At 26.3% G+C, this 13371-nt stretch overlaps 1 protein-coding gene and 1 pseudogene across 1 annotated transcript; both read right to left on the reverse strand.

Annotated features, from left to right (window-relative positions):
- Window positions 1-2011: 2011 nt before the first annotated feature.
- On the reverse strand, window positions 2012-6649 carry LOC112601039 (bromodomain-containing protein 7). Its single transcript, XM_025348440.1, has 11 exons — window positions 6395-6649; window positions 5906-6217; window positions 5609-5844; window positions 5003-5295; window positions 4828-4936; window positions 4060-4243; window positions 3832-3967; window positions 2766-3091; window positions 2544-2690; window positions 2300-2481; window positions 2012-2231 (listed from the first exon to the last, which is right to left on the reverse strand). Exons 2-11 carry the CDS (start codon window positions 5973-5975, stop codon window positions 2055-2057), a joined length of 1860 nt encoding a protein of 619 aa, XP_025204225.1. The 5' UTR covers window positions 5976-6217; window positions 6395-6649; the 3' UTR covers window positions 2012-2054.
- A 1885-nt stretch (window positions 6650-8534) lies between these two features.
- On the reverse strand, window positions 8535-11322 carry LOC112601023 (annotated as a pseudogene).
- Window positions 11323-13371: the final 2049 nt, after the last annotated feature.

A 13371-nucleotide genomic window follows, 5' to 3' on the forward strand; every position in this document is an offset into this window, starting at 1 on the left:
TTTCTTGAAACTCGAGAGCACCATTTACTTACTTTCTACCAAAATCCATACCTAATGTTAAATTTAAAAGAAGAAAGAATGTTAGATATTTAGATGAGAAAAAAATTACTTTGTATTCATGGAATAAACCTCAAAATGTTATAGAATTGTTAACAATATATTCTAATTGAGATGAAAAGCTCAATTTTTAATTTATACTTGAAAAATGTTGTACTTATATTGTATGTGATGTATCTTTATACATTTTTTATGGACTAGTAGTGCTAAATTAAATAACTAAAAAGTAGCTAAATATTGGCAAAAATCTATGATCAACAAAATCAAGTTAGGAGACAGTTAAGTTAAACTAAAAATTGTTATGTTGGTTTCCATTTATAAAACATTAATTTAGGCCATACATTTTGAATAGAACATTTTAGATGTTGGTAGGCTGTTGCTAAAAGTTTGCAGTCTCTATGTCTAAGTTGGGAGGAGGGGCTAATTTCATGGATCTGTATTCTATATTTCTACGCATTTACTGCTCATAAGCAATATTTTGATCTCAAGAGCTTTAAACCCAAGAGAAGAATATTTCTAAAGATGTGTTGTTCCATTAAAGATTTTAATTTCAATAAAAATAATTATTTATATATAAACATTTTTTTTATAGATACATAACTACCTAGTTAATATTTAATTGTTTTATGAAATATGTATGATATCAATAACATATTTTTAATACTAATTGTATTTACTTTACCGTTAAAACTTTTATTTTTATATTTTATAAGCCTTAGTACAATTATATTCAGTATTATAAGAATTTTTACTACAAAAATGTTCAAATACCTAACCCAAACTAATACTATGTTATAATTAAATTATTTTGTAAACAGAGTTATTACTCAGCAGTATAATAAGTAATGACTAATACAATTTCAAAGTTTGCCCCCACACTAATTGAACAGTAATGACCATATTATATTGCAGTTTATACTACCTATGAAAAATATATATATTTATTTATATATACTAAACATAATGACTTTAAAAAATTGAAAAATACTATGAATAAAAATTAAAATAAATTTTTGTTTACTAAAAAAAAAAAAAAAATAAGATCCAATGCCTACAATTATTGGTACACACACATCATACTTAACTATCTATTTTAAAAATATACATATCCGTGAAGTAATAATAATTTTTAAAAAGACTAGATGTATACATGTATACAAATAATAATAAGCTTAAAGTTTATCTTAAAATGCTAATGTATTTGGATAAGATCAAAAGAATAAAATTAAGTTATTTAACATAGATTTTTATAATTGAATCTTAATATTTTTGAAATCTGAAATTAAAAAACATTATAATCTATATAATTTGTTACTATAAATAATGTATGTTTACTTTTTAGTTATTATAAGAACCTGCTGAATTATATAATCTAAAAATAAATAATATTGAGAAGCATATTTTAAATTAAATATACCAGCATTCATAGTTCACTTGGAGACTATTTTAACAAACAAAAATATATTTAAAACATTATTTTTTTCTAAAAAAAGTTCATCATGATTAACACAATACATTGTACAATTTAAATCTGTTAATGTAAATTTGTTATACCATAAATATTAATATAAAATACATAATAATTAATTTGTAAATATTATTAAAAAAATGTATATATATTAATTCATTGTTTACTTACATGCATTTATGATGTTCACAAATTGTAAATTTGATTATAAAATTTACATTATATAATATTATATTTAAAAATTCAGAAAATTTATTTAATGCATTTTATAGATTTAAATTTGAAAAATATTTACTTAAATTATAAAATTCAATTAAAGTTAAAATTTAAAATTTAATTAAAAACTAATAAATAAATTAAATGCAAATAAGATAGTTTACCAACTATAATTCAATTATTTATTAATTATTTTAGTTGATTTCTCATATAAATTTTTTAAGTTCAACATTTATAGTTGTTTTAGTTAATATTTAATATTAATACAAAAAAAAAAAAAAACAACAACCAATAATACATATAATTAAAAATATTATGATTCAGATAATATCTCTTCAATTGTTCGATCATTTTCATCATGCAATGGAAAACTAGTTAAAGTAGGATCACTTTCAAGAAATTCTCTTAATTCAGATTCTAAATCAACACCTGACACAGTACCTTCAACACCTTCCACGCGATCTTGTATTCCATCTCCCATTAATGATACCTATTAAATAGTTTATAGTGCTTATAAAAATTTAGTATAGTTAAAAAATCTATAATTTAATAAATTACCTGTGTTTGTTGATGGGATGATCCATGATTTACCAAATTTGGAGGATTACAGTTATTTTGATTCAACTCCAAATGGGATATTTGTGCAATCCCCATAGCTTTACGTACTCCTGTGACAGACATTACGGCTGATGGTGGAACTCTTTTTAAATTTTCAGCAAGAGATTCAGTTATTTTATCCGCTAATAATGATAAATATATTAATGATTTTTAAATTTATAATATTATATTATATTTATATTACCTAATTGAATTTCCTGTGGTGATGGATGTGCAATTTGTGAAAGATGTTGTGGAAGAGGCGCACTCAATCGTTGATTTTGTACGTTTTGTAAACGTCCCAGCAATCCACCAACATGATCCAACCTATCTTGAAATACACTTTGTTCTTCTAAAATATAAAATAAATACATATATATATATATATATGTGAAATAAATAATAATAATTAATACTTGATACTTACGATAATAATCTATAAATTTTGTATCAATTCCAAGTTCTGATAATGATTTTAACTGATCAATTTGTATTGGAGCAGTTTTAGTTTGATGGTTAGCAGTTGTAGTATTTGAACTTCCTGTATTAATTAGTGAAGTTGCTAAGGGTTGACATGATGAAGGCTGATGTAACTGACTAATTGGTTTCTTGCTATCATCTAAGACAGCTTGTTGTTTTTTTCGCTCATCTAACACACGTTTAGTTTTACGATGATCACCACCAGTCATTAAATCAAGCAAATTATCTGCCATAGTCATTGCATAATCTGAGTCTTTTGTAAAATTTAAAATGCTAAAAAAACATTAATGTTATATTTTGTATTAAAAAATTATACATATATTATTATTTTTATTATATTTATGGATTGAAAAAACTCATCAGTAAAACACTTTATAATGGGTTTTTTTATGACATATATTATTATCTAGTTTCATAAATAAAATTTTTATTTTTTAATTAGTAAGAAAAATACTCTGAAAAGATGTCAGCATAATATTTGTTTTCATTCTCCAATCTATGTGTAACATGGATAAAATGCATTAATCTAAAATGTATTTTTATAATTTAAAATCATTGATTTTTGAGCAATCATACAGAAAAATCATCTATTACAAAAATTATAGAGAATAACATTGTTGAAGATTTGACGTATTAGTTTTATATTTAATTATTATTTGACTTTGTGTTGACTTCAAAAGTATAAAATAATTTTTAGAAATTTAAATGAAGATTAAATTGTTTAAAAACAATATTGATATCATACCTTCAAAAATATTATACTCTATAATTTTTGTATTGACCAATCTAAGATTACTCAAAAATATAAAAAAAAAAAACATTATTTTACTTAAGTGTTTTATCTATCCTATGGATGAGCTAGACAGAAAATAAACAGCACACATACACTGATATCTTCTTAATACATATTAGATCAAGTATACAAAAAATAAAATAAGTTATGTACAATATTGTTATGAAAATATTTTAGTAAATGATAAAGGGAAAAAATTAAATATGTAAACAAAAATTACCTTTCTGCATATTGTGCAGATGCTTCATCGCCATAAGTTCTCAAAACTAAATCTGATTCATCTTTTGTTAAATTGGCAAAAGTTGAATCATATGTTGGAGCATAAGAACCAAATGCTCCATAATATAATGGTTTTACTATAAATAATTGTGTTTAATTTGAAATATTAATTTTATAATAAAATAATTTTTATAGGTAACATTAAATATCAACCACATTTAATACATACCAGTTTTAACCATATTACGCCTGTCTTCGCGGAAACCTGAAATTGATCCTACACCATGACTCAGTTTTCCAATTAATGATCCTAAAAGAACAGGTCTTTCCCCAGTTTCAGGGTTGATTCCATCGTTTGGAACTAAAATAGATAGTGATGTGGATCCATTGTTTTGTTGTTTCAAGAATCCCATCTAACAAAAAAAAAAATATCACAATAAATATTCAAGTCTGAAAGAAGATACTAGGTTTACATAGATAAAAATTCAAATTATTAAAATGACCACAAAAATGTTAGTTAAATTTAATAAAATTGTATAACTATTGGTCAAAATATGTACTCTGCCTGTGTATACATTTTACCGCTAAGTTTAAAAAAATAGTTTTTTATTATAATTTAAATTTATTCAAAATAATCATTTAAAACAGAGTAAATGATTAATTTTGGATAATTGTACTCCAAAATCATTATTAACGTGCTAGGAAGTGGAAAGAAATACCAAACTTTTAATTAAATGCTTAAAAAGTAGTTGAATAATATTAATCAAATGAAATGAAAATATTGTCTCAGCAGGTAATTAAGCTATCTGATATGTATTGCCAGAAAGGTTTATACATGTATTTATCAAGATACTGAACAAATTTAAATGGCTTAACAAAGTAAATACATAAAATAAACACACTGAATTTAATTTTACATAAATGTAATAATTTGTCATTTTATCAATATCATTTTTCATTAATAATTTTTTTAAATAAAAATCTGAAAATAAAATACCTTGGTATTTTTTGTAGCTAATTTTTCAGAAGCTACTTTAGCAGCGTTTTGTACTTGTTTAAGTATTTCATCTGGTGTTAAATCATCAGGAATAGCCTCGAATTTTGATCTAAAAAAAAAAAATACTGAATATAGAAAACAACATCACACAATGTTGATAGTAATAAAAAATTACATAATTTTTCGTTGATTTAACAGATCATTATCATGCAAACGTTCAGAAGAACGTTCAATATTTTCAATAATTGTATCATTTGAAGTATCTCCATGATATTCTTGGTTAATATCAAATCCCAGTTGAGATGGAGGTATATTAGCCATTCCAGGTAATGCAGATAACAGTGTTTTTAATTTTTCTGGACCTGTTAATTTTAAACCAGCATGAAGAAGTCGTTTAGCTGCTTTATAATAAATAGTTTCTGGATGATTATATGTCATGGCATTTTCACACATCAATTTAAAATCTGCCTGTAAATTAAACAAAGGTATGAATTATTTAAATATTTTTAAAATTTTCTAATAATAAAAATGTATTTATTCTTTCTTAATAAGATATTTGTAATAAAGCAGGACAGAAAAATTAGGGATTCCAAATTAGCAATAAATAGTATAAAATCAAGAAGAGTGAAAGAAGATGGTAGCGGCAAAAACTCTTAAAGAGTTGTAATGCCAGATTGAAATATATTTATATTATACAACAATAATATCTAGTTTAATTAGTTTTGTATACAGGAAAATGTAAATATTTAACATACTAATATGTTTATAGCTTTATACTTACAACAAACGCATTTAAACTGGTATACAGGTTATTTTGAATACTTCGGCGAATTGTTTCAAAGTCCATTGGTTTAGATATGAGACGAGAATAATTAGGTGCAATACGATCTGTAACTGGCCATGCAAATAATTGTTGAGGATCTCTACGTTCTAATGCTCTAAGTAAATGTGTTAATAATTGTTGCAAAGTTTGTCGATTTTCATTTGAGTTGTTTGTTTCTTCTGATTTCCATTCACCTAAATCATAAATATAATATGTACTGTACAATACATAAAGTATTAATTTAATAAAACTCACCATTTTGAGACTCTGTAGAATTTGTTGGGACCTTACTATTATTTTCAAAACTTATAGGGCGTTTGGACATTGGAGCTTCTGCTAAAGTCTCTTCACCTAAACTTATTTCTTCTTGAATTGTAATATCATCTCGTGTTCTTTTCTTCTTTTCTTTATGATGTTTATGCTTCTTTTTTTTCTTTTTATGTGATTTAGATAAATAATCATTTGCTTCATGATTACCATTAGTATTATTAACTATTTCATCAGCAGGCAAACAACTTCCACTGCCAACTTTTAATATCAATTTTAAGCCCCCAGATTTCTCCTTATCTGAAACATACATTAAATAAAAAAAAATTATTTTGATAATAATATGAATCTAAATGAATAGTTGTTTTTTAATACATAACAATTATGATAAATTAGTTGTAAAAAAGTAAAATGCATCATTAAATGTATTTTAAAAAGAAAATGATAACTAAATGAAAATAAAAAAATCTAGATTACCTTCATATTTATCTTTTTTATGTTTCTTTCGTTTTTTGCTTTCAAATTCATTATTTTCATCGAAAGACGCCAGCTTGAATGCTATCTAAAACAATTTTATCAAATCGGAATTGAATTTATATAATTTAAAGTTATTTTGACTGATTTGACGGTTTAATTGAAGAACTACAAAAATATTATTTATTATAGCCAAATAAAGTTCTAACTTCTCAATAAAATGAAAACTTAAATTGATATTTGTAAAAATACAACAACAGAGAGTAGATTTCAACTAATATTAGTATTTACTATTTAGTATTAATATTTTTACAATATACAAATTCGTAAACAAAACAAATACGAATAATAATCAATCATAATAAGTATAGTTAGGATTTATCAACGTAAATATATTTGAGGTTATATAATTTGGTAATTTTCTATTGAAAATAATCATGGAACAATAAGTTAAATAGGAATAGGAAAATATAATCATGGTTATGTGATATATATTACATTTTACTAACCAATCGTACGCCGTGACTTTTGATCTTCCAAAGTTTATTTTATTTTGAACGTATTATATCATTGAATAAAAAACATATTAAATGATATAGATTGCTCACAGGACGGTTTTTCGGTGATGTACTATTAAACCATATAGTAATTTTACCAAATAGGAAAAATAGGTATCGACAATTTTAATACATGTCAATACCTTATGTACAATGATTTACAAAATATTTTGATCCTTTTTAAATTATTTACAGAAATTTGAAATTTTTGATCAATGAAATTTTGCAAATTATTGTAACTAAGAATTTACTAGATCTTCAATTTTTATAGCAGTCTTTAAATTTTAATGCAAGGTTAAGAAGGTTCTTATTATGTATAATTCATACTGACAACAAAAAATCTAAAATTATATGAATACAATTTTTTATTGATATTTTAAGCTTATATTTCTGAAGTACTATTACTGAATAGTTTCTTGAATTAAGACTGTCAAGCTCTTTAATATTTTCTTGGACTCGTTGTACTTCTTGTAAAAATAATTAGATACCTGAATGGCTAAATAGATTGTAGGTAGGTACTAGGTAGGTACATACTACATACCACCTATACAAATATACACGAAAAAAATTTATATTTTAACTAAATTAAAAATTTTTACAAAAAATAAAATTTTAAATAATTTTGTAATAGATAATTCAAAAATTTTATTTTTTAATTAAAACATTTTGATTAATATTTTGGTACAAGGTATATCTATTTACGTAGGTATACCATGAATGGCACGAACTTAATTCAAATTTATAACACGTACAATACCTTGACTTACTTGAAAACAAAGCACAGTCGACACGTAGGTACAGTGAAAAATCTAGGTTTTTATTTTAAGGAAGGCTCAACATTTTTCATATTATTTTTGTTAACACAATATTTAGGATTTGATATTAGGCCTTTAAATAAAGTATTATTCAAATTTTTCTTTCGTGAACAATTTTTTTTTTGTCTGTACTTTATTTGGATTAAACAATCTATAGATATTTTGTATAATAACCTTAATTTATTGCCTTATAAGAAGGTTGTTACCAAAAAATATGGTAGAAAAGCTGCCTACTGGTGACACACTCTGGTGTGAGTTACATACCTATAAGGTTAAATTAGATATCTAAGTAGGCCGCGATACTATACTTTCTTTTTAATTGCACAAAGGTGTAGAAAAAAGTGGTTTGATCTGCTATGAAGATATTGAAAAAGATAGAAGCTATTATTGCCCCTTAGGAAACTCTGGAATCATAATGATAATTGAAGACAGACTTGAGCGATACATTATTGTAATAATTGGTTTTAACGACGATGTATATATAATCATTACTCTAACTCATATTATTACAATCACATATATAATATAACTTCCAAAGAGGAGGCGGTGTATCTTTTGACTGCCTTCCCCTGAATCCGTCACTGCCTATATAGATTTACTTAAACCATTGATTAAGTTAACTTATAATATAAATGTATAATATACAGTAGGTACGTACAATATAGATACAGTTAGATATTTTCGTTAAATTACTTATAAGTTACAACATACAAAAACGTGTATAAACTAAATAAATGATAAAAAGTAAGTAGGTACATAAATATCGAAGTGTGTATGTAATACAATATTTACAATACAAGAAATATACTAATGAAAAGTATTAAAAAATATTAATTTAGTATAGGTACACCTACTTAATGTTGTATTTCATCAGTTCAGGCGATCTAAACGTTACATAGGTGTATAATAGACTACCAATAATACTAATATTAATACCAATAAAGTTATAGAACGTGTATACATAATCACCACCAACAAACATGCCAGCATAATAGACAATTATATTTTTAAGACATCCGATTATTGTCGTCGTCAGGGCCGAATTGTATTGAATGCACAGCATTGTACTATAGTTTAATACTAAGCCCATCATAGATGAAACGGAAATTTGTATTAAAAATTGTGGATGCAACCAATAATTGAATCTGAAAACACAAGTAGAACGGTGTATTTTAATTAATTTGTATCCACTAGTTAGGTTTTAGTTTTATTCTGTAGAAAGACAGTTTGCATATTGCAAAGTTCAGATATGGGTATTATAAGGATAGCCATAACCGTACTAAAATAACATCGTTTAGATGGTTAAGATAATATTAATAAAATATAATGTAGTATCCACATCACAAAACCAATGGTAGAACCTACAACTATATGAGTTTATAACTATTATTACTTATTAGCAGGGGCGGATTTAAGGCACTGCGAATAGTGCGAACTATGCAGCCGCATAGGGCGGCTTTTTATACACAGTAAAATTGTCTATAATATTTATTTTATTCTTGTACCTACCTATAGAAAAATACTTAATTTATTTTTAAAATTTTTCGATTTCAAAATAAATAATTAACATTAAAACTACATATACAACCAAATAATTATTTAATAAATTTATTATTTTTTTCTTAAACAATAAGAATAAAGAGAAAATACTATATTTGAATCAAAACGTTTTTTATTGAACTTTAGTTAAATGAAAAAAATAATCGCATAATTCATAAAAAATGTTATCATGTAAGGAAATTTTGTTGTACAGTGGTGATTTTTTTTTTAAATAAGGGCGGTAAATTTTTTTTTTTTGGCATAGTCGCATAAGGGTGGCAAATTGTTTAATCCGCCCTTGCTTATTAGGTATAATTTATTACATAACATATAAATTATCAACTTGTTACTTATTAGTTATTAATATATTTACGCAACACACTAATACCTAGATACATCATAGATAGTACTTACTACTTACCTACTATAGTCTATAATAGTGAATTGATTAACATTTGTATTTTGTATACTTAGTAAATAGGAAATTAATTTAATACAAAGTTATACGCATACGCATTAATAATATATTATTATATTAATTATCTACTGTTACTGGACATTATATTAAATTATATTTATAATTATATATAATTTATGATAGGCATAAGTTACCAATATTGAGTTAAGGTAAATTATGTTATTCGCCGGTCATTAATGTTATTTTACAACAATTATAGGAACGTTATAACCACATTAAATGGGAAGTGTTGATAATAACCATTAATTACGTACTGGATATTTATGAATTATGATTTTACTATTTGTTACTGAACGAGTCAAGTATAAGTAAACTTTTTAATAATAAAATAGACGTTTCATGTTTAACGAGCAATGATAAAGTAGGGACAGTAGAGTAATAATTATTCGTTGATAAAACGAATCAGTGGTAAAATTAATAAAATAGAATTTTCGACTTTGTATCGGGCACAGATGACGTACCTCTACATGATGGTTAGGTTTTTATAGACGTAGAACATGATTTTCCTATAAATTCGATAAACTCTATACCAGTGTTTAATTTAGACTAATAATTTAGCATAATATGACTGTAAGTAAAAAATAAAAATAAATAAATAACTGCACGAAAAAGTAAGTTATAGTAGCAAATGTTTATTTTTGTACAGGTACCTAGGTATAATACCTCCTATTCTTACCTGTTATATAGCAATGAAAAAGCGGTATTATATTATTATGTACACCTAACTTGCGGTTATCTAGTAAAATCAACTTATGATAGCTATACGGTTGTCTTGCAATAACGGCCAACACTATATAGCTGAATAACTAAAATATTTTAATCATTTCATATTATTATCATTCAACATTTCAACGTCCGACACGGGTGTAACGGAACTAAACATATATAATAACTATACTTTAAACGAACTCAATTATAAGTATGACGAAGTCCGAATCTCTAAAGTACCAAGACGACTAACAATTAATATTATTGTAAAATATAAATACCCTACCTATTAGGTTAAGTTAACGCGCGGTATGACGAGAGATACGCATACCTGTACACGTGGTGTAGATCGTCCGAAAAATACAAGTGGGCTTGTGGGGTTACGGCAACAGTCGAGCCATACGACGAAGCTATGTTCAGTAACACCACATTTGTCCTTATTCGGCCTTTGCAGGCGTTCAGTTTCCGCTGGAGAACACGCCGTGGGCGCCGTCAGCAGATCGTTGCAGCACGAACGCGCACCCTTCGGCGTTCAGTTCGACGTTGTTGCCGGCCGCAACCACGGCGCCGGCCACCATCATGGCCACGGACATTTTGACGAACGGATCGGCCGCGACCCGCAGCAGGTAGTATTCGCCCGCCATGGTCATTATCGGCACGGCCAGGCGCCCAGCACGGTGAACGGGCAAGCCAGCCCTTGGTGCCGGCCAGGCCCAGTTCCACGTTGCCCAGGTGGATGAGCGGCATAGAAAACGTGTCGGCGAACGCGCGCCACCCGATGTCCGGAACCTGGGTCCAGCGACTGGCCGCGTACAGCGCGGTGACTGCGAGCATCTGGCACGCGGCCAGAACCTATGCGAACATCAACTGTCAACACGGACTTGTTGACGATCGTGATCAACGTCGGCGATCGTACAGTAACGTGCCGGACAAATTTTGCTGAGACTCACGGCGCCGCGTCGCGCTATTCGGCCGCGGCATTCTGCTCTGCGCCTTCTCGTCCAACATGGCGGCGGCGTTTGCCTGCTGCATATTTTATTAAAAAATTAACGATTCAAAAGCCTAGTCGAGCTGTGTCGCTTGCTATATCTTATAACGACGTTCTGCAATAAAAAAAAAAAAAATTAATTCGTTTTTTTTTTTTTAATGATTATTATTCAACTGCACTATTATAATTTGTATACTTGAAAATAGACAATATAGGTTTGTATAGCCGATTCATTCGTTTGTCGTTAAAGGTATTTATAAAAACATCAATTAATAAATTATATTCTTCACCCAGTCCACATCAATGTTGCGGCGATACATAGCTGTGATGTGTATATACTTGCGATGCTGTAGCTAGGTTAGGTTAGGTCTGATTTTCAAGTTTAAATATCTCGTTTTTATAGTATAAATATCAGAATTTATTCCATATATGTTGATTGGGGGAGGTCAAAAGACAAAAGCAGAATATTTTTTGTACCTACTTAACTAAAATTAATCGAGAGTTGGGAAAATGGGAATTTTTATGTGACAAAACAAATATTGATTTTTTTATTGGAATTAAATAAATTAATAATTTAAAGATTTAAATATTTCACAAAATTAGCATTTTCTAAACTTGTAATAATTTTCAAAATATTTTGAACCTTTTTGTGTTACTTATTGTCTATAATTTATAGACATTTAAAATGTTCGATTTAAAAAAAGGGTACAAAATGCTTAATCACAATTCTTTTTTCTCGATTGTTAACTGATAAGTTCAACTTTTCATAATATTATAAAAAATATAAATTATTTAGTATGGTTAAAAATGTATACAATTTTTAATTTTAACACTCAAGCTTAATTTAATTCAAAATTCCTTGTAAATTTTTTTGGAATGAAAATGAAAAAAAAAAATTGTGGTATTTGGATATTTGGCTTATAGATTTTGATGAACGATTAAAATTCAAATTTTAACGAAATTGATATTTAAACTTCAATATTTAATAACGATGTATTAATGGGTTTTGTTTTATTATTATTATTATTGAATAATTAATATTAATTATAGATACTTGGAACATTTAGTTATTTATTTATTATTATTTTCTATACACAATGAAATTTTAAAATATTTAGATTAGTTTTATGCTATTTACATGAACTTATTGACACTGTTCATATGTTACATCGGTATTGACATTAGCTAATAACAAATAACAGTTGATAATATTAAAATAATTATCAGATATATAATTATATCAAATGCGACTTGTTTTTGGTAAAATATCATCTCCGCTTTGAATGGTGTTTCATATAATAAACTACGATTTATAATTTAAATTAATTTCAAATTTAAGACATTTATTATAGTGATTTATAATCTATACTCAATGACGAAGTAAATTATTTTAATTTATAATTATTATTTTAGATGTACTATAAGTATATACCGTTAGAAACAAGTTACTTCGTAAATCGTATTTTGTTTAAATATAATAATAAATTACTATTACGTAGGTAAGTAAATTCGATAAAAGTATTGAGTATTTTAAAGTTATTGTAGAACAAATAATCAACACTATTCATTGATAGTGTTCATGCATATAATATTTTCTATTAATATTTAACATTTGTAGACTTACATATTGAAATAAATCTGCAATTTGTCATTCAGGTATGGTTTTTCATAGTTTTATTAACCCATTCGAATAATTTTTCCATACACGATATTAATACATATTAATAATACAATACGAGCGCTACTACTGCTCTATTAGGTAACTAAAAACTAGTTACTAGGTATAATAATAAATTGTATGCCACGCATGTATACCTCAATTCATTCCCCTCGTAATTAATATTAAACAAAAAAAGTAAACAAATTAATTAATTTTCATCACTCTATCGTATAAC

Source organism: Melanaphis sacchari, unplaced genomic scaffold (genome assembly GCF_002803265.2).
Source record: "Melanaphis sacchari strain LSU unplaced genomic scaffold, SCAv2.0 Contig74_pilon_pilon, whole genome shotgun sequence".
In the NCBI taxonomy this organism is placed as follows: Eukaryota; Metazoa; Arthropoda; class Insecta; order Hemiptera; family Aphididae; genus Melanaphis; species Melanaphis sacchari.

Coding starts and splice junctions, on each gene's coding strand:
- LOC112601039 (XM_025348440.1), bottom strand. CDS start 5,975: ATGTCCAAACGCCCTATAAGTTTTGAAAATAATAGTAAGGTCCCAACA. Junction 5,296..5,608: donor CCAGTTTAAATGCGTTTGTT/GTAAGTATAAAG, acceptor TTTAATTTACAG/GCAGATTTTAAATTGATGTG. Junction 4,937..5,002: donor TTAAATCAACGAAAAATTAT/GTAATTTTTTAT, acceptor TTTTTTTTTTAG/ATCAAAATTCGAGGCTATTC.